At 36.3% G+C, this 25,475-nt stretch overlaps 1 protein-coding gene across 1 annotated transcript in view; it reads right to left on the bottom strand.

Moving 5' to 3' along the window:
* The window catches only part of SPG11 (SPG11 vesicle trafficking associated, spatacsin), a 104,611-nt gene that overhangs the window by 74,838 nt on the left and 4,298 nt on the right, over window positions 1-25,475 (bottom strand). Inside the window, 10 exon segments of the mRNA XM_028505521.2 lie at window positions 135-206; window positions 1,549-1,725; window positions 3,531-3,706; window positions 4,088-4,243; window positions 6,850-6,982; window positions 16,959-17,104; window positions 18,628-19,076; window positions 19,260-19,397; window positions 23,381-23,582; window positions 24,929-25,153. Of these exon segments, the coding sequence (XP_028361322.1) occupies window positions 135-206; window positions 1,549-1,725; window positions 3,531-3,706; window positions 4,088-4,243; window positions 6,850-6,982; window positions 16,959-17,104; window positions 18,628-19,076; window positions 19,260-19,397; window positions 23,381-23,582; window positions 24,929-25,153 (1,874 nt within the window).

Raw genomic sequence — 25,475 nt, forward strand, 5'->3', positions numbered from 1 at the left:
TGATCATTTAAAAAGACAAAAGATTTCTCTTACTTTTACTTACTGGATATTATTTGAATGTTAAAATAATTTATTCTGAAGTTTCACCAAGGTTTACTAGAAAATATAAACTACATAGGCTCACATTTACATACCAAAAAGTCCCGTATATTTTTATCAGTTGTATAGAAGCATATCTTGAGCAACTGGTCTTTTACATCAAAGCCCTATAATAAATATAGAGAAAACATAATTTTGAAATGAAGTTATTTTTAATATAAATATATATGTTGGATAAAGAAGTGCCCTATTATAGGCATAGATAGAATTCTATAGTTTCCCCACTCTTGTGAACACGAATTTTATTTTTTTTCATTTTCTGCATTTATCATACATATTTACAGCCTATCTCTAAAGTCCTTAAGCATTTTGCCAGAACAAAGGCAGCACATCAAACAATTTAAGGTAATGCCAGGTTATCACTGGACCAAAACTACTGGTATCTGCTATGATGATTCACTTAAAAACAAAGGTCAATGCAAATAACAACCTGGATATAGTTTTACTCCTCTGCACTTACAGAAAGTTAGCATGGGTAAGACCCTAATGATGAAGGTGAAGGCCACATCTTAGTTCTGGAGCCCTAGCTCTAGGAGTTCCCCTCCTCAAATGAAGTAAAACCATGGACCACAAAGCAAAAGTATAAGCCATTGGACAGTTCAAATGTAGGGTATAAGTGGTCACATGAACAATACAGAATGTTCCCCAACAAATGAGGAGGTCCTGTGTAGGCTTGGACATGTAGCCTTAAACCAGAAACACTGTCTACTGCTGACCAAAGTAACAGGTCTAACAGAGAGCAAATGATGGAAACTCGAATAAAAATTATCTTCAAGAAAGTTCTCAGGACCAAAAAACACTTTAGTATTATTGTCATTATTACCTCGTAAAAGCTGCACAAATTTTAGTCTATGAAACAACTATGAATAAAAATCAATTCTTTTCTTTGATAAAATTTTGGCTTTATTATTTTATACTCAATAGGTCAATTCAAGCTCCTATCTACATCTTGTGGGGTAGGGAAGGCTGGGCCATAGTCAACTGTGGCCTTTTGAAGTTACAGATCAGTCATAGTGGTCTAAAGGTGGCCAACATATGTTGAGTTTATTGCATCATAGTAAACAGAGAAAATCTTGTGTCCTCCTGACCAGATACCCAAAAGATTATTTTAAAAAATGCGATTTAGCTTCAATCTGAGCATTGTACTAAAAAATTTAAGTCCTACCTTGGCATATTTAAAGGGCTAAGTATGATCCTGTATAAGGCCTTCCATGTCATAAAAACATTCATGCTACCACATCTACATAAAAAGGCTGCGTGTTCTCATTACATCTGTAGTTCCATTGTAACTATGAGATAAAAGTTTCACACTGGCTGGAATCAAATCTGATTTCCCAATGACCAGGGCAGTCACAAATCAATTCTTATATCAATCAGAAATTGTATTAAGTATGCAGAGATCTTCTGTTACTTTAGGAAATTTAAGATCAAATAGATTATGTCACTCACCATATTCTTTAAAAGCTCGGAGGCTTCCTTTACATTGTTCTTTTTCAAATTGTCAAAGACCAAATCTAGACCTATTCTAATAAGCTCTTCGAGTCTTTGAGCGGAATGACTATTAATCCTGAAGAAAGTTTGTGCCTCTGGTATTTTGTTGTTTAAAATGGCATTAGCAATAACTTCCTAGGAAAAGAAAGAAAAACATCTGCTTTTTAAGTTCCTTTTTATTTCCTTATTATGATTATCAACATGGACTTACACATTTATCAAGCACGTAATGTAGGACTTTTACTGAAAATCTACTACTAGATTTGGGGCTTTTCACAGGGGATACAAAGCTGACTGAAACACAGGCCCTGCTGTCTAGAAGCTTTTAGACTAGTGCAAGACATACAAATAAAGTACTGACTATAGTACTGCATGATACAGGAGAGGACACAGATATCCCAGGGTGCTAGAAAGGAGGGTCCAGAAAAGGAGCACCTAAATAAGAGGAGTGACAACAAGGAAAAGGCTTCCTTGTGGAGATGACTCCTGAGGTTAAAACTTTAGGACAAGTTAAGTGTTCCATATATTGAGAAAAGAAGACAAGAGTTCCAAAAAGAAAGAAAATTATATGCAGAGGCACAGAGGCAAGAAACAGCATCAAGTCGTCAGGGAACTCCAAATTACTCAATATAGCAGGAGAAGAACACTGGGGAGAATAGCGGATAGGACTTAAAAGCAAAGCGGAGATTCCATCATGAAGGGCATTGTGTGTGAGAGATGGATTTTACCCTGAAACTTATGTGGAGCACTGAAGGATCTTAAAAGCATGAGGTGATATCTACATGAATATTCAGGCAGCAATCAGAAGAATGGACTGAAAGGGATTCAAGTCCAAGATAGTGAGGCATTAGGTTATTGCAATAATCCAAGGAAGAAGAAATCAACCATAAACTGAAAACCTAAACAACCCAAGAGAGAATAGAAAGGAGGCATTCTTAACCAGCAGCTTTAGAGGGATCTGTAAATCCCATTAAGCCATGTGCAAAATTGCATACATGCGCACACACATACATTCACATGTATGTTTTTGGAGAGAGAGTACACAGTTTTCATCAAAGTAAACTATAACCTCCCTCCAAGTTTAAAAAAATCAGTGATTTTGAGTAAAAAGAGCAGAGGACCATGGATGGAGCTTGGAAGACATTAAAGGGGGAAACGGGAGGGCAGAGGAGGTGAAACCTGCAAAGGAGGTTAGAAAAGAGAAGCCCAATAAAGTAGAAAAAAAAATCAAGCAATTTTTGGATAGAGAATGAATAAGAGATACAGAAAATGCAATTATGTCAGGTACTTTCCTAGTCTCGATGACGCTAAGAACTGCAGTCCTTTGAAACTGGCAGTCTCTCAGCCTTATCACTTTCACTCCCTATTGATACTGATCAGCTGGGTTAAGCTACTTTGGCCTTTGTCTTTCCAATGCCAATAGTCTCCATGTGGATGGAGGGATTTTCCAGCCCCTAGTCCAGCAGATGAGCACAGAAAATTTAACTGGCAAAACACCTTAACTAGAATCAGAGATAGGACTCAAATTAAGTATATTTCCAGGTGATGATGTCATAAAATACAAGTTTTCTAAGACTGAATCACCAGCAGCAATTCGAAGATCAGGCAGAACGCTGAAGCCCAAAGTGCCAGGCCCTTGCCACTCAGAGAGTGTTGCTGAGGGAGTGCTGCTCACGAGTCTGGGGTTGGGTGTTTGTCACTGGGTCCAAGCGGGCAGATGTGGCACTAAGAAGGAGCCTATCTGTGTTCTGAATTAAATAAACAAAGCTTGAAAACATAAATTTGAAGTTGTGCCCAAAGACCTCCAAATATACAAAACCTAAAACCCTTGCCAAAGTGTCTTAATCAGAGTGTACAGAGTCTAAATTTGGTTTCTTCTATTGTTTTCTCAGATCCTCTTAATCTGGCAAATAAAAGGAGTGATAATTACTCATATTTACCTCAATGCTGAGTTTCTCCCATATATTGCTCTCCTTTACTTTGGGGACATTTTCATTTACATCATATTCATCTACAGCATCTGTTAGCTTCCAAGGAAACTTTATCATGAAGGTTCGAAGTTCATTAATATAGCTGGTCAAAATGTTCACCCCTTTCTGTAGATATTCATCTAACTCTATGGAAAACACCAACATACTGATTTCATATACACATAAAAATATGTGTGTATAGGAAAGGAAAGCAAATATATCACAAACTGTTATAATTACAAATCTAGAAAATGTCAAAATTCAAACTCAGTGTTTTCAAAATTTTAAACAAAAATATATGAGCTTTTCCCCATTTACAAGTAGCTCTGTGATTTACTATAACCTTCTCACAATGATTAGGCCTTTCTGCCAACTTTCATTTCACTTACTCAGTTACACATTGATTTTACCCAACTTTAGCAAATGGCACTCCACTGGCTTACATGCTCTCTGGCAGTAGGCCCGCTTATATTTCTGTTCTGACACAGGAATTGGACAATTGCACCTTTCTTTGCTGCTATTCTTACCTTCATTTTGAATAAAAAGCTCCCTTATTTGCTTGTTGAGGAAGGACAGTGTAAGATTAAGCAATTGTTCTGAAAAGTTTTTGCTTTGGGTTTCAGAATCACTTTCTCTAATTGCTGAGCAAAGTAAATCCAATGCTGGTGTAAGCTCTTGCACATCTGAGAAAGAACCAAAGAAATTAACATGAAGAACACCAGGATACTGATGTTCTTCAATAAAATGAACATATCCAAAAATACCATGTTGCATCCTGACTGGTGTGGATCAGTGGGATGGGCGCTGAAAGGTTGCTGGTTTGATTCCCAGTCAGGGCACATTCCTGGGTTGTGGGCCAGGTCCCCAGTTGGGAGTATATGAGAGGCAACCGATCGATGTTTCTCCCACACAGAAATGTTTCTCTCCCTCTCCCCTGCTTTCCCTCTCTCTAAAAATAAATAAAATAAATCTTTAAAAAAAAATCATGTGGCAATATTTTAAAACATAAAACAAGGACCAATTTCTTATTCTCAAAAAGCTCACAAAACTTTTATAATCTTATTACCTGCAGACTTTAGCAATTCTACTTACTACTAGTCATTATTTACTAGTATTACTATTAACTATCATTTTTGCTGTGTCATAAGTATTGGACATGGTGTTTTATAAATGTTATTTCATTTATTCCTTTCAACAACCTGAATGGTAGGTGTTGTAGCCCCATGCTTCCCATGGATGAGGAAACTGAGGTTAAGAGGGGATAACTTGCTCAAGCTAATTTGGAAAGGAAATGGGAGAGCCAAAACTCTACCTTAAGCAGGTCTGATTCCAAAACCATTCTCTTAAACATTCACGTAAAAGCAAGGAGTGTGGGTCCCTGAATCCTCCATTTGCCAGTTGCAGGCCCTAATGAAAGATTCCTGTTTATCTCAGCATTAGCTCTAGGACTGTATCTGTGTGAGTGACAAGCATGGGAAACGTGGGTTTTTCTCTGGGAGAGCAGGTGAAGCTATTCCCATGCTTCTTATTTCCAGACTCATCCCCCCTCCCTTCAGGGCAGAGCAATGCAGGTGAGAGTAAACTCATGAGAAATTACGGACCACCAAAAAGCAGTAGTAAATAATGACCACATAATCACTGGTATAGCCCCATTCACCACTACGAACTAGGCTGCTTTCTATAAATTTGAGCAGATTAAAAAAATAGAGCACAAAAATGTTAGCAATTCAAAAGGGAGGAGATGAAACTCTGCATTCAAAATAAGAGAGAATTTTTAAAAGTTTTTTTTCGATTATCATTTATTTATTCCACCACACCCTCTTCCACCTCCACTGACTCCCCCACCCCCTGAAATCACCACACTTGTTTGTGTTCATGAAAACAGAATGTTTTTTAAAAAGAAAATTTCTAATCCACATTCTCAGTGAGAACTAACTCTACATTGATGGAAAAAGCAGGCTGTCATTTTCTTCATATAACTAGCATACAAACTGTTAAAATTTTTCTGAAGGACAATTTATCAAAACATTTAAAAATATAAAATGTGTACCTCAATGACATGGAAATTCCATATCTAAAACTTTATCCTAAGTAATTAACTGTACATATGTGAAATACTACACTACACACACAGCATTTACAGCACACTGAAAATAACAGTAAAAATTGATTCAATCCAAATGTCCAATAAAGTTTGGTTGGGTAAATTATGGCACATCCCATTCAGTGAAATTCTATGTTCCATAAACATCCTGTCCAAAATGTCCACACATTTGGTCTGTGCCAACTCATCTATCTACCTTAACACCACCAGCTAGGCTACTGAGGCAATAAGGGTTATTATTGGCAATACAGCCACAACACAACTATTGGACCAATAAAACAATAGTATTTTTATGTAATAATCCTATAAACCAAAAGTATGAACAAATGCCATGGGCTGTTTAAACCCAGGGACATTTCCCAAGCATGGACACTTTGACAGGATCAAATGTCAAGAACCCTGGGAACGGACCAATATGATCACTGAGGTCTTTGACAGGACCAAACTTCCAGGACCTTTGACTGTGGACCAAATGTCTCTGTGGATATTTTGGACATGACTAAATTTTGAGGACCTTTTGCACTAACCAAAAGTTTCCATGAATGTCTTAGACAGGACCAAATGTTCACTAATCCCATAAATAATAAGCATATCTTTTATTAACAAGAAAGACGTCTATAATGTATCATCAAGTAAGAAAAGCTGTAAGATTATAAACAATATGTACAAGGGGAAAAAACACTTTACTTCTACTCTGTGCTTCTGAAGAGAGGATCTGTATGGCTATCTGGTCCAAGAATAAAAGTTAGCTTTCCTGTTTATTAAAAATGAAAGCCAAATTCTTGAAAAAGTGTTGGTAATTCATCAGATGAGTCAGGCTGAAAACTCATAACAAGTCCCAATCAATAACTCAGCCAGCTGTACTGTCACTGTACATTTTCGACAATTACAAGGGTAGACAACTGTGCAAATGAATTTTATTCTCTTTTAAATAAAAACCTCTTCAATTTGAAAGATCACCTCTTCCTTGCATTCTAAAAACACAGCACAGTACAGGATATGAACAATAAACACCTCACTTAGAATAAGAACATTTTTAGATTCTCACAACTCAACTTTTCACAAATAAAATCTTATGATTGAGTTTTGCTAAGTAAAGAAATCATCAGAAAGCAAAACAATAATTTGAAAGTGATAAAAAGATACAACAATAACAACAAATGTAGACATCTTTGTTTTACTTACTTCTTAAATATAAATGAGATGGAAACTGATCAAACTGATCAGGTACAGGAGATTTGGGGGATGGATTCAAAAGATTTTCCTTGCTCTTCAAAAAGAAATTTACTGTGTCCAGCTGACGATTTTCTATCCCAGCCTGAAACGGGAGAAAATCAGAAAAAAATTACAACAGGAAGAAAATCAGGTTACAGTTTTTTTTCTTTCAACTTCAGAACTTAATGTGTTGAGACTGAAGACGCAGTGTTACCTTTACCTTGCAGGAACACCTGGGTTATAGTGAGGATTCTGACAATGACTAATTATGCAACCTGGGCAAGTCTCTGCAACCTTTCTGAACATCAATTTCTGTTTTAGTAGAAACAGAAAGTGAGATTAGAACACCCTTCCAGCTCTCCTGTTCTGTAATTCAAAAACAATTCAATGTTAGGTACTTATGGATCAAGTACCTTACAATTAAGTTAGTCTATATGAATTAAAATGTTAAAGTAGTATGATATAAAGTTAACTGAAAAGCAGGCTAAAAACAGACTCCCATTTCTGACTAGGTATCTCAAGAAACCTCTCTATAGAGAATATTTTTAAAAAATCTCTGTGTATCTTTAAATGCTCAGTTGAACAGAAAAGAAAATGAGAAAAATTCTCAGGGGATAAAAAGAAGGAGGAGAAAACAAATTCTGCAAAGTAACTGCATTCTAAAGCAAACTGATGCCTAAGGTCACCTGCAGATCTTTGATGGACTAAAGCAGGGGTTGGAAACCCAAAATCCCACCAATCAAATCCAGCCCTGGCCAGAAATGGTAAATGCAGCTTTATGAACACAGCCATACCCATTCATTGACATACTGTTAAAGGCTACAATAACACAACTAATTAGTCCAAACAGAAATCATATGGTGTGCAAAGCCTAAAATATTTACTATTTGGCCTTCACAGAAAAAGTTTGCCACTCCTAGTCTAAAGTACTGTTAAGAACCACCTAAAGAAGTTATGAAATGTGCTGAGTGCTGAGCCCTGCCCCAGAGTTTCTGATTTCCTGGGGCTGGGATGGGGCCTGATAATTTGTATTTCTCAAAAATCCCCAGGTGATAGTGATGCTGCTGGTCTAAGGCCAACACTTTGAGAGCCAATGGGCCAAAGTGCTGGGTGTTAACAGGCGAAGCAGGCCGGGGTGAAAAATACTCGTGTAAGTTATGTATGGAGGGAAAAAAGGATAAACCTAGGGTCCATTCGAAGTGACACTCTGAAAAAAGCTGAACTAGAAAAATTATTTCCCCCACAGGAAGACCATAAACAAACTATGCTTTTGCTCTCAGTCGTAGAAGGAAAGCTTATATTGTGAATGATTAAATAAAAAAATATTCTTGTTAAGAGATATATGCTAAAGTACTTAGAGTTCACTTTACTATTTTTTGCAGTTTCTCTGTAAATTTGAAAATTCAAAACATCACATTTGAAAACAATGACCCAATAAAAATTCTAGAACTAATATAACAATTGAAATTATATACTCAATGGATGTGTTTAATATCAGATTAGATATAACTGAAAAGAACTAAGGAAATTATTCATAATGTTAAACTCGTAGAAGTTAAGAGAAATTGAAAAAGTATGAAAATTCTAACTACTTTGATCGAAGTGCCATTGTGACAAGTGGAAAATACATGTTCACTTTGTAGGTACAGGGCACATTTATGAAAATGGGACTATTTACTAGGCTATAAGCTGAGTCTCAACAAATTTTTAAAAATTAGTATCGCCCTAACTGGTATGGCTCAGTGGGTTGGCGTAGTCCCTCAAACCAAAAGGTCGTTGGTTGAATTCCCAGGCAGGGCATTCGCCTGGGCTGCAGGCCAGGTCCCCAGTTGGGAGCATGCTAGAGGCAACCCTATCAGATGCTTCTCTAGCACATCGATCTTTCTCTCCTTTCTTTCTCCCTCCCTTATCCTCTCTCTAAAGTAAATAAATAAATAAAATCTTTTAAAAAGAAAATAAATGAAAATTAATATCATATAGACTAATATTTTCCCAATGAGGATCCTAACTCATTAATGAGACATACAATCACAGTGAAACTGTGGAACACTCAAATCAAAATGCTTATAAAACATGCCTGAGGGCGAACACAAAGACTGCCCTCAAAGGAACAATAGCTGACTTCTCAATGACAATGGGATCCAGAAGGAGCAGGAAGTTATCGTGAATGTGCTGAAGGCAATCAGTTGCATACCTAGAATTCCATACTCAGCAAAAACATTGTTCAAAAATGACATAAAAATGTGGTTTTATAAAACCCCACAACACTAACACAAGTAGGAAAAGAGTAAATGAAGTTAAAGCATTCAACGGGCTAGTATTATACAGAAGGGTAGTTACTAAATTTGGGTTTGTTAATTTAAATATGCACGTTATATGTCCTAGGACATATGTAGAAGAACATAAACTGAACATTTAATATCCAAACTAGTAGAGGGCACAGGAGCTTCTGAAGTGTTAGTAATATATTTTTTAAAGATTTTATTTATTTATTTTTAGAGGGAGGGGAAAGAAGGGAGACAGAGAGGGAGAGAAACACTGCTGTGTGAGAGTGCCTCTTGCAGGGCCCCAACAGCCCCAACCTGGGACCTGGCCACAGCATGTACCCCGACTGGGAATAGAACCGGTGACTTTTCCATTCCCAGGCCTGTGTTCAGTCCACTAACCCACACCAGACAGGCCAGTAATGTTTTATTTCCTGACCTACATAGTGGTTACAAGAATTTCAGCCTTGTAATCATTTGTTAAACTGTCATATATTCTGTATACTTTTTAATATATATTTCAAAATAAAAATAAAATGGATTAATGTGGTTTATCACGTAACAGATTAAAGGAGATGATTCATAAAATTATCTCAATATATTCAGAGTATTTGAATATATTTGAATAACATTCATGCCCACTCGTGGAAAACTCAAAGCTGGAATAAAAAGGGAACTTAATCTTATAAAGGTTTCCTTAACACACACACAGAACTTTTAGTGAGACACTACAGGTATACTTTTTAAAAATCAGGAATAAGATAAGGATGCCCAGTGTTACTTCTGGGTCTATTATACTAGAGGTCCCAGCAAAAAAACAAAACAAAACAAAAAAAACCCCAACATGAAAAAAGAGTAAAAAGAATAAAGATTTGAAGAGAAGAAACAAAATTGTATTATTTTGATATTAAATGTAAATTAACTATATGAAACTTCAATAAAATCTAACAAGTAAATTATTAGAATTAATAAGAGAAATTAGCAAATTTGCCAGATACAATAATCGATATAGAAAAGTTAAATGTATTTCTATATACCATTGACAAACAAAATGTAAATTAAAATTATGCTATTTATAATAGCAATATATAGTATTTAAATATAAATATGTATTCTATATATTTTAATATATAGTATTTAAATAGAAATATATATGTACATATATGATATGTAAATATAAACACACACCAAAGATAAAGCTAACAAAAAGAAATAAGGCTTTTACTGTAAAAATTGTAATTTTTAGTGAAAGACATAAATGAAGACCTAAAAAATTGGGAGAGAGATTATGTTTATGGATAGGAACATTATCCTAAAGATGTCAATTCTTCCCAACTTGATATATAGATATAATGTAATTCTAATAAAAGTCCTAACAGTTTTTCATGAAACTTGAAAAGCTGATACTGAAATATGGAAGAAGGTTAAGAGAAAGGAAGAATAACAGAAACATCCCGAAGAATAATAAAGTGAGGGGTTTATAATTAAGAGAGAATGGAAATGACTTAAAGACAGACTGAGACCAATGAAACCTAGAAACAAACTCATACATATGTGGAAACTTGGCAAGACATTTCAGATCAGTGGTAAAAGGACTTCTGAAAAAAAAAAATGGTGCTGAGATAAATGGTAATCAATATGGGGGGAGGGGAATAGGTCTTTACCATAAGGTAAAGACCACACATAAACATATGTTCCAAATGGAAAAGGACTTAAATGTCAAAGTCATAATTTTAAAACTTAGGAAAAAATATAAAAACATCTTCATGACTTCACAATAGAAGTCACAAACTATAAAGAAAAAAGCTGATTAATTAAACTACATAAAAATTAGAAATGTGGACTTCCAGTCAAGATGGAGGCATAAGTAGACACACTTCACCTCCTGGCAAAAGCATAGAAAGAATTACAACGAGATCTCAAAGCAGCACCCAGAACTATAAGAAAATTGAGCAGTATGGAAGTCCAACAACCAAGGATTTAACGAAGCCACATTCATCCAGAAGGGCAGAAGGGCTGGAGTCATGGCGACAGGCAGAGAGGTGTGGAGACACAGTGTGGTGTGGAGAGGCAGGGGCAGCAGTGGAACAGTGGAACAGATAAATATTCATGTATGGTGGGTAAAAACCTTGGGAGTGAGTGATCCCAGCCCCAGGCCAGAACACACAACACAGGATTCCAGCACCAGGAAGATAAATTGCCATAACACCTGGCTGTAAAAACCAGTGGGGGTTAGGGCAGCAGAGAAAACTGCTGGATTTTTAGGAGACTAGGTTTAAAGGGCTGCAGGAACTTAGAAGGTATATGAACCCACCCACTCTGGGATTAACCACCAGGCAACAGCTGGAAGGGCACTAGTCGCATATGGGAAGCAGGTGAAGTGACTGGAAATTGGCTGAGTGCTGGGCAAATGTCTGGAAGCCAGGTAGCTAACTGTCCCCTCTCTGAGCCCTCCTCCAACACAGAGCCACAAAACAGTGAAATAAGTTGCCCCACCCTGGCAATTACCTAAGGCTCCTGCCGACATAATTTATAGTGTGCTACCACAGGTGGTGCTACTAAGACAGGAATTCAAAGCAGCTCTACCTAATACACAGAAACTAACACAGGGAGGCAGCCAAATTGCAAAGACAAAGAAATATGGCCCAAATGAAAGAAAAGAACAAAATCACAGAAAAAGAACTAAATGAAATGGAGATAACCAACTTACCAGATGCAGAGTTCAAAACACTGGTGATCAGAATGATCAAAGAACTCATTAAGTATGGCAACAACATAAAGGAAGAAATGAAGATTACACCAAGTGAAATAAAGAAAAATCTTTAGGAAACTACCAGTGGAAGGAGGAAGCCAGGATTCAAATCAATGATTTGGAACCTAAGGAAGAAATAAGCATTCAACCAAAACAGCAAGAAGAAAAAAGAATTCAAAAGAAAGAGGAGAGTCTTCCAAGACGCATCATAATTAAAATACCTTAGGTTAAAGATAAAGAGAGAATCTTAAAAGCTGCAAGAGAAAAGCACTTAGTAACCTACAGGGGAGTTCCCATAAGACTGACAGCTGATTTCTCAAGAGAAACTTTGCAGGCAAGAAAAGATTAGCAAGAAGTATTCGCATGGATGAAATGAAGGACCTAGATTACTCCATCCAGCAAAGCTATAATTTAGAATGGAAAGGCAGATATAAAGTGCTTCCCAGACAAGGTAAGGAGTTCATCATCACCAAGCCATTAGTACATGAAATGTTAAAGATACTTATTTAAGAAAAGGTAGATCAAAACTATGAATATTAAAATGGTAAAAAATTCACAACTATCAACAACAAAATCTAAAAAGCAAAGTAAGCAAACAACCAGAACAGGAACAGAATCATAGGTATGGAGATCATTTGGAGGGTTATCCACTGGGAAGGGGAAAGGGGAGAATGGGAGAAAAGGTACAGGGATTAAAAAAGCATAATTGGTAGGTACAAAATAAACAGGTGGATATTAAGAATAGTGCAGGAAATGGAGAAGCCAAAGAACTTATATGCACGACCCATGGACATGAACTAAGGCAGGGGATTGCTGGAGGGAAGGGGGGTAATGGGAAGAGGAGGCAAAGGGAGAAAAATTGGGACAACTGTAATAGCATAATCAATAAAATATATTTAAAAAATAAAAAATAATAAAAGGATTATAAGACAGTAAAAAATGAGAAATGTGCCCTGGCTGGCGTAGCTCAGTGGATTGAGTGCAGGCTGCGAACCAAAGTGTCGCAGGTTCAATTCCCAGCCAGGGTACATGCCTGGGTTGCAGGCCATAACCCCTGGCAACCTTACATTGATGTTTCTCTCTCTATCTCCCTCCTTTCCCTCTCTAAAAATAAATAAATAAAATCTTTAAAAAAAAAAGGTTTAAAAAAATGAGAAATGTGGTGAAGAAAGTAAAAAGACAAATCAGAATATATTCACTGCACTTACAACAAAACATTGGTATCTAGAATATATAAAAAACTCCAATCCACTAAGAAAAAGACAAATACCCTAAGAGAGTAAAAGGCTTAAACAGTCACTTTACCAAAGAAATCCAAATTCCAACATGATATTATATTTATATAAACATATGTAAACATTTGTTAATGTTAATATATAAACATTATATTTATATAAACACAAATAAACATGTATATGTTTATATAAACATAAATATAATATAAATATATATAGATACAGAAGTGTAATTAGGGAAATACAAATTAAAACCCATCATACCATAAGACAGGCAAAATATTTTAAAATTTTATTAAATTTATTGAGGTGACATTGGTTAATAAAATTATATAGGTTTCAATGTGTTTTTTTAAGATTTGTAAAGCTTTTTAAATTTTATTTATTTAGATTTTATTTATTTATTTTTGGAGAGAGGAGAAGTGAGGGAGAGAGAGGAAGAGAAACATCTATGTGTTGTTGCTTCTCAGGCACCCCCTACTGGGGACCTGGTTTCCAACCCAGGCATGTGCCCTGACTGGGAATCAAACCAGTGACCCTTTGTTTTGCAGTCCAGCACTCAATCTACTGAGCCACACCAGCCAAGGCTCACTGTGTTTTGATAGATATTAGACAAAGAATATGTGGTACATATATACAATGGAATACTATTCACCCATAAGAAAAGATGAAGTACTGCCATTTGCGACAACATGAATGGGCCTTGAGAATATCCTGCTAAGCAAAGTAAGTCAGATGGAAAAAGTCAAGAACCATATGATTTCTTTCTACCCATGTGTCGCAAAAACTTTTAAAATCTGAATATGCCAAGTGTTGGCAAAGACATATAACAGTGAGAACTCACCTATGTTGCTGGTGAAAGCACAAGCTGATAAAACAACTTTGGAAAACCAGAGTACTATCTAATAAAGTTAAAGATGCACATGCCCAGCAATTCTACTACTTCTATAGAGAAACTCTTGCACAGTGCTACAGAAGATGCATAAGAAACTGTTTATAGTAACATTGTTTATAACAGCAAACAACTGAGAACAAGCTAAAGTTGAGTAAATACATATTTATACAATAAGATACTACAATAGGGGTGAAACTGAATGAATTACAGTTATATGAAAGAACTTGAATAACTAATTGTGTTTAGTGAAAAAGAAAAAAGTAGGTCCCAAAAGAATACACACAGTGATTCCACTTTACATTAAATTCAACAACAGTCAAAACTAAGTATCATTATTTGAAGATACATTTATATGGAGTAAAATAAATAAAAGAAAGGGAATGGTTAAAATTTTCAGAATGGCACTTAACTCTGAAGCTGGGTGAAGTAAGGAAACAGAATGGGGAGAAGCACACATTAAAAAATATTGCTGATAATTGCCCTGGCTGGTGTAGCTCAGTGGATTGAATGCAGGCTGTGAACCAAGGGGTCGCTGGTTCGATTCCCAGTCAGAGCACATGCCTGGGTTGCAGGCCAGGTCCCCAGTGGGGGCCATGTGAGAGGCAGCCACACATTGATGTTTCTCTCTTTCTTTCTCTTTCCCTTCCCTTCTCTCTAAAAATAAATAAATAAAATATTTAAAAAATATATTGCTGATAATCTAGTTCTTGCCTGCATGGTAAGTACAAAGGTATTTGTTTTATTATTGTGATATCACTTACACATATTCACTCACTTGTATGTGGGGGGCCAAAACAGTGCTATATATTCCATGAAGTCCTAATTAAACTCACACACATGCACCTACACTATGTAAGGGCAGAGGCTCTGCATTCACACTACCTGGGTTCAAATCCTGCCACTATCACCTACTGTCTATGTGTATCTGAATTAGATTTCCTAACATTTCTGTGTTCCCACATCTATAAAATGGGGATAATAGTCATACTTACCTACAGGGTTGATAATACGATTATGAGATAACACCTAAGATTACTTCTGGATAATAGATTTATAAGTGCCAAATTTTCTTTTTCCTGCTATTACTTAAGTCTTCTACAATGATATATTGCAGTATACAAATGTAAGTTTTTCAACATACGGTGCTGGAACAACTGAATATCCACATGCAAAAGAATGAAGTTGAATCCCTTCCTCATACCATACACAAAAAATTAATTAAAATGCATCACAGACCTAAAATGTAAAAGTTAAAACTATAAAACTCTTATAAGAGCAAATCTCAGATTAGGCAATGGTGTCATGGATATAACACCAAACGCACAAGTGATAAAAAAAAACTGACTTCATCAAAATGAAAAACTTGTGTTTCAAAGAGTACCATCAAGAAGATGAGAAGAAAATACACAGAATAGGAGAAAATATTTACAGATTTTACAGCTCTTAAATGTCTAGTATCCATGACATATAAAGAACTCTTAGAATTCAACAATAAACACACAAAAAACCTCAATTTAGAAATGGACAAAGGATTTAAATAGACACTTCTCCAAAGGCCAATAACCACATGAAAACATATTCAGCATGAGTCATTAGCAAAATGCAAATCAACATCACAATGAGACACCACTTCATTTTGATTTGACAATCACTAGGATGGCTATAACACAAAAGGTGAACACAGTAAGTGTTGACAAGGATGTGGAGCTATTGAAACCCTCATATATTGCTGGTGGGGATGTAAAATAGTGCAACTGCTATGGAAAATAGTTTGATGGCTATTCAAAAAGTTAAATGACCCAGTCATTCCATTCCTAGCTATATACCCAAGAGAAATGAAAACGTATGGTGACACAAAAACCATTCATAGCAGGATTATTCATAATAGCCAGAAAGTGGAAACAATGCAAGTATCTATCAACTGATTCATATAATTAAGTATTATCCCGCCATAGAAAAGAATGAAGTACTGAAATATACTACCACATGGATGAACCTAGAAAACATGCTAAGTCAAAGAAGCCAGGCACAAAAATCCATGTATTTTTAAATTACAATTTATATGAAATGTACAGAAAAAGCAAACCTAGAGACAGACAGATTTGTGCTTGGGAATTAGGAGTCCTCAAGGAATAGGAAGTAACTGCTGATAGGTACAGAGTTTTTTTGGGGGGTGAGGAAAGTGTTCCGGAACTAGATGGTGGTGGTGGCTGCACAACTCTGAATATACTAAAAACCACTGAATTGTATATTTTAGATGAGTGAATTTTATGGTCTATGAATTATACCTCAATAAAGCTATCATTTTTAAAAATTAACTTCCATGTTTTGACTTCAGGGGCTGTATGGTATAGTAAAAAGTGCCCTAACTTTGATTCTAGCTCCTGCCTTTATTAGCATGGCTATGGGCCACTCATTCAACCATTATGAGTCTAAGAATTTTCATCTGAAAGATGAAATGGAAAACTACCCAACCCATCCCATGTGGTTATTTTAGGACAAAATTAGATAATACATATAAAAAGAGTGTTTGTGAACTAGAAAATGCTATGTAAATTCAGGTGATGCTGTCTCTATAACTGACTTAGAGTAGTAAGGACTACAAGGAAGGAATAAAAAATCACTCCTGTTCAAGCTTTCCATAGCTTGCTTCCATGTCATTTAGTCTCATCAGCTCATTGTTGCCTCCCTTTCTTGTGACTTTTGCTTCCTTAAATAGTGTTTACTATAATCTTATATCTTTTAAAGCCCAAAGTGTAAACTGCTAAGCAGAGTTAGGGTAATGAAACAGCCAGAAATAAGCAAATGGATGGATAAAGACTATAGTTCTTTTTGCTGCTAGGTTAAATAAATTCTCCCAAATCTTCAGTCAAATAAGAGTATATGACAAAAAAATAATCAAACAAAGTTCTATAGACATTTAATTCTGTTACCTCTAGTGCGTGTATGGGGATTGAGCACCTTCCCCAACCATTGAGATGGCAAAGAGAGTCCACAGTGCTGGCACTTCCATGGATCATTAGTCTATTTAAAAACTCCTCTTGAGTCAAACCAAACAAAATCAGAGAGAGTCCATTTTCTACAGGAAAAAAAAAAGTTAACTTTAATAAATTAGCAGGATTTGGGTTTTAGGATTATGACAGAATTTCTTTTAAAAAACTTTATTTATTGATTTTAGAGAAAGATTATGGAAGGGAGGAGGGAGAAGGGGGAGAGAGAGAGAGAGGGAGATCAAGTGGTTGTTCCACTTATTTATGCATTAATTGGTTGCTTTCTTATATGTGCCCTGACCAGAGACTGAACCCACAACCTTGGTGTATCAGGATGACACTCTGACCAACTGAGCTACCCAGCCAGGGCCAGGAATTAATGTCTAATTATCCAACACTTCTGCACTATAATAACAAATAAATTTATTGGACACCAGGTACTATTGTGATCTTAATTAAGTCATCATGATTTTTAAATGTTTTTAAAGTATTCTTTTTATAAAATGCTGACCATAAGACAAATTCTAGTAAGAACAATGCAGTCTATTAAATAGCACTAAATTTCACTTTTCTATTTTGTATTATCTTGTACAATCAATACCTGGAATTTTTAACTATTTAAAGACATATTACACTTCTGGTTTACTAAAGTGAAACAATTAATAGCATGCTCCTGACACACAGAAATACATGATTACCAGAAGTGGGGTATTGAGGACACACATGGTTCATTCAATCATAACATCCAGTAGCTTTGTAGGTTATGGAATAAATGTGTATCTGAAATATCAAACCCAGATGTCTACAGGGACCAGGCAGGTGGTGAAAGACATGCAAGAGAAAGCTAACTGGAAAGAAAATGGCTCATCTAGGGAGTTGAAAATCAGCTCCAACTCATAAATTACTCTGCAGGAATGCAGGTCCAGTGTTTGCCAGATCTTACAATTTTTCAGGAACAATTGGAAATCTAGATTTTGTGTGAAGTCCTCTAATTTTACATGTTTATAATAGAATCTTTTTTAAAAGTATAGATAGTACAAGCCAAACAAAATAAATCTGCAGTTCACACATGGCCCATGAGCAGCTAGCTTGCAACCTATGCTTGTATGGATGTAAGTCAAGTGAAGACTCGCTGTATAAAAACCAAACTTTATTACTCTTAAACTTTCTCTTAGTATCTTATCATTTAGCTGAGCAGAAATCATATGAGAAAACCTTTCCAAGAATAACAACAAATTTCGTCTATGAAAGATTATCACTTAGAAAACAGAGTAGGCACTGCCCTGGCTGGTGTAGCTCAGTGAGTTGAGCACAAGACTGTGAACCAAAAGGTCATTGGTTCAATTCCCAGTCGGGGCACATGCTTGGGTTTCAGGTCAGGTCCCCACTTGGGGTGTGGAAGAGGCAACCAATCAATATTCATCTCACACATTGATATTTCTCTCCTCCTCCCTCCCTTCTCCTCTCCCTAAAAAACAAATAAATAAATAAAATCTTTAAAAAAAGAGAGAACAAAGCAGGCACTAACACCACAGGGCAGCAAAAGTAAAATACATCAAGAGAAAGCACATGTCCTCTCAGCAACGGACAACCTGATACAAGACATTCTCACCTGTCAAAGCAAGGCACAGTTGTGGGTCTCCACTATTATCTATAGGAATACACTTCTTGCCAAGGCAAAAGCACTGCATGCCCTCAGTCTCCAAATCCCAAAGGATAATGGTCCAGCCTGTCTTCTCCACTGCCCAAGTAAACAGTGCAGTGAATCCTGTCACAGACACACATCTAAGCTCGATGGGTTCCTCTTGTTCACTAATGTACATTCTTTTCCATGCTCTCTCTGGGACACTGGTCTTGGCATGATCTTTCTGTGAAAAATTATACTGACTGCGCATCATGTCCTGTGGAACGAAGGCCCAAACTGGCACACTGGGGCAGTGGTTATTAGATCCAGGGGGCTCCAGATGCAGAATATCCTGGAACCATGGAGCATAATGGGAAACCTCCAGTTTGGAGCTATTTATGGTTTCATTCAGTGATAACAGCTGGGCTTTCCAAGACCTGGAAGACAGGGTAGAACTCACAGCTGTTACATGGAAAAGGCTCTAAGTAAAACACTCAACAAAGAACAAGCTGCCCTTTTTCAAAAAAGTGTCTATCTCTGTAAATACCTTTAGTGAAAAGGTATGGCGTGAGCATGACAAAAAATGAAAATAATAAAACAATCTAAAAACATTTTTGTACCTATCAACTTGGAAGGAAAACTTGGTCAGTTTCATGTTGTAGTCAGAATTAATAGGATCATCTTCATCTATCCCCTTAGGGCCTTCAATAGGATCGTCTTCCAGAATTTTTTCACAAAGTAGGTGTTCTGGGTGTTGCCTACATTTAAAAATAATAGGCACAGTCAAAAATGGAGATCAAGTCCAAACCTGTATTACTACTGCTCCAGTTAAAAATGGGGAGGTGAGAGGCGGGTATGCCACAGACAAGGAAGAATACAGACAAGTTTCCCCGACAGGACTCCTTCTTATCTCCATTACTTACAGCAGAATGATAAAGTCAGCTTTAAGAGTTTAACCCATTTGTAACCATGTATGGTGATGGATGTTAACTAGATTTACTGTGCTGGTCATTTTACCACATATGCATATATGGAATCATTATGTTGTACATCTGAAACTAATATGATGTTATATGTCAATTACATCTGAATTTTTAAAAAGTTGACCCTTAAGGGCAGTTAGCTTTACAAAGATACAAGAAGATTTGCTGTCTACTATATTGCAGATGTTATGATAAAAACTTTACATAAATTATGTCATTTAAGCCTTTCGATAACCCAAAGAAATAATACACCTTCATTTTATAGATATGGAAACCAAGGCTCAGAGAAACAGTGGAGCTGAATTATGGTATGTCCATAAAGGTTTTTAAGCACTCATTACATCGACACCACAAAGATTTAAGCTGAGACAGGAGAAATGCATAAAAACTAGGAAGACAAAGATATGCATGTGGGAGAGTACATGCAAAGAGAGGGCTGTGATGTTTGAGAAACACAAAGGCGGCTAGAGTAGCTAAAGCATAGTGAAGGGAAGCAAGGTGGTGTGAGATGAAGCTGGAGAATTTGGCAGGACAGATGGTTCAGGGTTTATGGGTTATTAAGGATTTTTAGTTTTTATCTTGGGGAGGGGAAAAGAGAGCTAGATAAGGGAAGTGACATGATCAGAGGCAGAAGAGTAGCTGGGGGGAGAAAGGAAGGCATTTAAACCCTGAGCACTTAGTTAAATTATTAACTAATAACCCTTTCAACAATTTGAAGGTAATATGTTAGATTTGTCAAGGAGATGATGAAAAGAAGTTAAAGGAGGCAGGGTGACAGTGCAACAAGATGATACATGGAGAAGGTCTATACCCTGTCCCCAGATGTTAATACCTGGCTCTACCTCTTATAGGATATAGATTTTAACATCACTCTGGTTACTCTACAGAAGATGGATTTGAGGAGGTAAGAACAGACATGGGAGGACCAATTACAAGGCTGTCAAGCGAGTTCAGATAAGTGATGACAGTGGCATGGACCAGTGATGACAGAGGAGTGAAGAAAGGTAGACAGATTCAAGAAACATTTATGAAGATAGAATGGCTACGACCTGGCGATTAACTGGATGTAGATCTAATACTCAAGAGGCTGCAAATACAGAAAAGAGGGGAAATGGAAAATGATCCCTGAGGACAGAGCACACACTAGGGTGGGTTTTCCTAGAAGGTGGGAAATCCTTCCGTTGTAATAGGAGGAAAGACAGAGAAGATGGGTGAAGAAAAGTGGGTTTGTAATATAATGTGAGAAAGCAAAGCTCCCATTATATGGGTTCTGCTCCTTTATAAAGCAGGAGGCAAAGTCACCCAAGAAGAGCTGGGGGTAAAGAAATGAATAGAGGTTTGAGGGAAATAGAGGCTTAGAAACATTGTTGTAAAAAATGGGCTCAGGAAAAAAAATCATTGTAAAATTTCCAGGTGTTATCGAGAGACCAGTTGAAGGTCGTGAATGTGAACTTACAATGGTAAAATTTTTTCTTTGTGATTTTTATACAAGTGCTTAGTTGCTTGGGTGCAGAAACTCAGAAGGGAGAGTAAAAAAATAATTGTCAGAGCAAGTGCTATGATAGGGCAGGAGCAAGAGTTCAGAGTACATCCAAGAAAGCAACTGAAACACTGGGTCATAGAACCTATGCTGGAAAGAGGGAAGTCAAGACAGGAGGAGGCTGGAGAGCGAAAAGTCCACGAACTGGAAATTCCAATGAGGTCAGATGACAGGAGAAGTGGGAGTACTTGAATGAATAAGCAAGCTGGAAAATTTGGGAAGCTGTGGTCAGTGATGAGATATGTAGAACAGTGACGTGAGGGAGGAGCAGTTTTAAATGATGGCAAAGCCCAGGGTATGACTATGAGAGTGGACAGCTAAGATAAACTGGAAGAAAAGTAATTGACAATGAACTTAAAAAAGCATGAGTTTGGGTTCTTGAGGAGCTTCCCAGCTCTTTCAGAAACATGAAAAAATTAGGGAAATAATACAAGACTATACAATTAAGTGCTAAATGGTAGTTCAAAGCAGAAATGCTACGGAAGTTCAAAGAGGAAAAAATTATAAAATGAGTATAAAATTACAAGAGGAAAAGATTTTTAGTAAGAAAAGGCTTCATGAAATCAGTGGGTATCAAAGGATGAAGAGGACTTGATAAAATGAAAAGGAGGGACTAACATTCTGTATCAGGGGAAAGAGCTGGAACCATGAAGCAGGAAAGACAGAGAGAGACAGATTTCAGAGCACACTTAAAAATAAAACACGCAGTCAACTGCAAAGAAGTTACACTAATTAAAGAGCATTATGTAAATAATTAATGAAAAGAGATCACTCATTTAGCTGGACAAGGCAGATCCCTAAATTTAATGCAAGGAACAGAACAGTAGCTCTTCTTTGGCTGATGTTACATGGCTGAGTTCAATGAAATTTGTTCAAAGGAATGTGCCTGGTGCCCTCTTCAGAGTTGTCTCAGTGTCTCAAAGGGACACAACCCTACACTCAAGGATCAGACTGGCTGAGTAGGCTTTTCTTCCTCCTCCTGTCAAATTGTTTTTACTGATTATTAAGGGTAACTACACATACAGGTATGATTTAGTGAGTAAAAATAGCCTACTGATGAACAAGCACACAATCTGAGAATATTGCTAATCAACCCTACTCAAAGATTAAAACCAAAAAGAAAGAAAGAAAAATCACAGTGATGAGAAGTTCTGGTAGAATGTAAAGATGAATTTATCATTTTTTTGGTGATCCAATAAGCAATAAAACCCATCAAAATACATTCTAATTACATGGATTCGTTTATCTCATTCATATTAAGTTAGGACCACAAATCCAAATGGTTTTGAATGGCCCTAAATACTAAAAGTCCTAAATGTGGACTGGCCAACTTTTACATAACCAAGTTGCAATGTATAGGCTCCTGGGGGGTGTGTGTGAACATGCACGCACACACACACACCCCTCTCAAACATTATAGAATCATAAGTGACTAGAATACTATCTGAATCGAAAAGCAACATAAATAAGCACTCAATTTTTACTAATATGTTTAGACAGTCAAAAGTGTGAACTCTCCAAGGAAAACACCTGAGGAAATCCTCAGATGAATAAAGTTAGCTTATTATATCTTGTCAAACTCCTTTAAGAGATAAGTAATTCCCAAGGAAGCCAGGACACTGAGCCACATAAGAATCCTATCACATGAAAAATACCATTTCTCTTTTACTCTAATGTGAGGCAAGAGATGAATAAACAATGTATAATGCTTGCCCTAGCTGGTGTGGCTCAGTGGATTGAGTACCAGCCTGGGAACTGAAAGGTCAGTGGTTCGATTCCCAGTCAGAACACATGCCTGGGTTGCAGGCTGGGCCACCAGTTGCGGGTGTGCAAGAAGCAACCAACTGATGTTTCTCTCCCTCTCTTTCTCCCTCCCTTCCCCTCTGTCTAAAAAATAAATAAGTAAAATCTTTTAAAAAAGCCAATGGCTTTTAAAATTGTGCTGGATAACTTTTCCACTTATAGGATGACATTAGCCATATATAATGACATATATAAATCAAAATCAACATTTTGATATAAAATCAGAAATAAAAAGGTAACCAGTGGTCATTTGCACACATTGTTACACAGGAATAACCTCACTATGTAGTAGCTAAAACATGACCTAAATGAATAGAAATAAACTAGTATAAAGAAAAAGCTAACAAATACATTTTTTAACCCTTTATGGCTTGAATTATTTACTTCAAACTAGAGATTGCAGCAATCTACATACCTGAAATACAAATTTAAGTTAAGAGCAATCGCAGAGTTGGAGGAGCTGATAATCACTGCAACTTCTAGGTCTTGAGACACTTTCAGTGAAGTAAAGGAAGGAATCTTGGCCGGCTCCTGTTGCTGCTCATTACACATATCTTCTTGATGAAGTGCTAAATCCACATGAGCTACATGTGCACCATCCACAATGTCAAAAATGTCTTTGAGTTAAGAGTTAAAGAAAACGACAGTCTTAAGTATGCCTAACCATTTAAACCACAAAATGGACAGAGCTATAGACTTTGCTGCTCCAACCCTGTGGGTGCAATAGCTGAAAGACACTGAGGCTGCCCCCATTCTCGCACCAGGTGACTATGAAGTTAGTGACCCGACAGAGTGTTCATTAAATAATACTTGCTGAATACCCACTCTGGTAAGATTGTCCACTAGTGTTCTACAACAATGCTGTCCAAGAGAAATATAATGTGAACCACATTCATCATTGAAAATTTTCTAGTAGCCTTATTTAAAAAGTAAAGAAATCTGTGAACCTAATTTTAATAACATATTTTACTTAATTCAACATATCCAAAATATCATTTCAACCTGTAATCAGAAAAAAAGTTGAGATATTTTACATCATTTTTATATGTGTTCAAAATCTGTTATTTTTTATATACAGCATATCTCAATTTTGACATTGAATTTTCACTGAAAATACCTGATCTGTATTTAGACTTTATAAAGTCTATTTACATTTGAAACATACATAAAAGTTTTCCAATAGCTGAACTGAGTACCAGCTTTTAAATCTAAAGTAATTAAATAAAATAAAGTATTTAGTTCCTCAGTCATACTAGCCAATTTCTCAGTGTTGTGTTGGACAGCACAGTTCTATAACCTGGCAACAAAAATAAAGTCAATCCAATAATTTGATATTGTTACAAAAGTTTTAATATAGGCTGATATATCTAAAATTTATCTATATATAAATTTTATAACATATATATCTACATATATATTCCTTTAATCCAGAAATGAAAGTTCCAAAGTCACATAACAGGTCATTTTTCAAGCCTTCGAAATAATTTTGCTGATTACCAATGGATCTGCTAGAGAGAAAAAAAGCAACAACACAAAAACCATAATATTTTCCAAAAAAATAAATAAAAGTGGTTAGGCAAACCATATGATTCACTAATATGATGGAATCATCATTCTATGAGGTGGATGTATCATACCATAAGCAGTCATCTAAATCTTTCCTAGAATAAGCATGTTTGAATAGATGGGTAATGCAGACCATACACAATTTAAAAAGAACACAAATAAGCTGGACAAGATGACTGTTACCATGAAAAACCATGCATACACTGGAAAATATCTGAATGGAATATGAATCAATAAAGTTATTCTAAGTTCATGAAGATCTTTTTCCCTGAAAAGTTTTACTGAAAAAGCAACCAAATACCTATACCCCAGTTCCTTAAAACTAAGAGCCTAAAAAGATTAATCTTTCTAGGTATTCTCCTCCCCTGAATAGCAACATTTTTACCATCAAGGATACAGATCCAGCCTAAACTACTCAAAACAAAAAGAATTCCTCTGCAGAGCTGCGTGTCAATAATACTATCCACTGCCTGGGCAGGCAAGGGTAAAGTGAAATAGTTGAGTACTCTAATCTCAGCATCTTTTTCAGGAAACATGATGTGTAGAATGATAAATTTGTTGATGAATAATAATGATGTATTATTGTGAAATGACAGAATTCTCAAAGATAATAAGGAAATACCTATGAAACAAAATATTATAAGAAACTCATTGGTCACAATGTTACAATAGGTAAATTTGATTTTGCAAATATAACAAAAACAGGTAAAACAAAAAAGAAACAGCACTTAACTAGGTGAACTCTAAACAGTTATTATTTATACCCACCTAGGCAAGTGGTCACTGGAGGGCAGGTTAAGGGGATGAATAAAGATGGTCTATACTGTCTCTGTTCCTTCTGCTATGGCCAGTCTGAGAGCACACCAGAAGAACATTCAGAAAGCCTTTTTACCCATGGGACCCCACAAGGACAATCACAGACCTTTTTAAAAAAATGAAAAGGA

The sequence above is a fragment of the Phyllostomus discolor genome, chromosome 1 (assembly GCF_004126475.2).
Source record: "Phyllostomus discolor isolate MPI-MPIP mPhyDis1 chromosome 1, mPhyDis1.pri.v3, whole genome shotgun sequence".
Taxonomy (NCBI): domain Eukaryota; kingdom Metazoa; phylum Chordata; class Mammalia; order Chiroptera; family Phyllostomidae; genus Phyllostomus; species Phyllostomus discolor.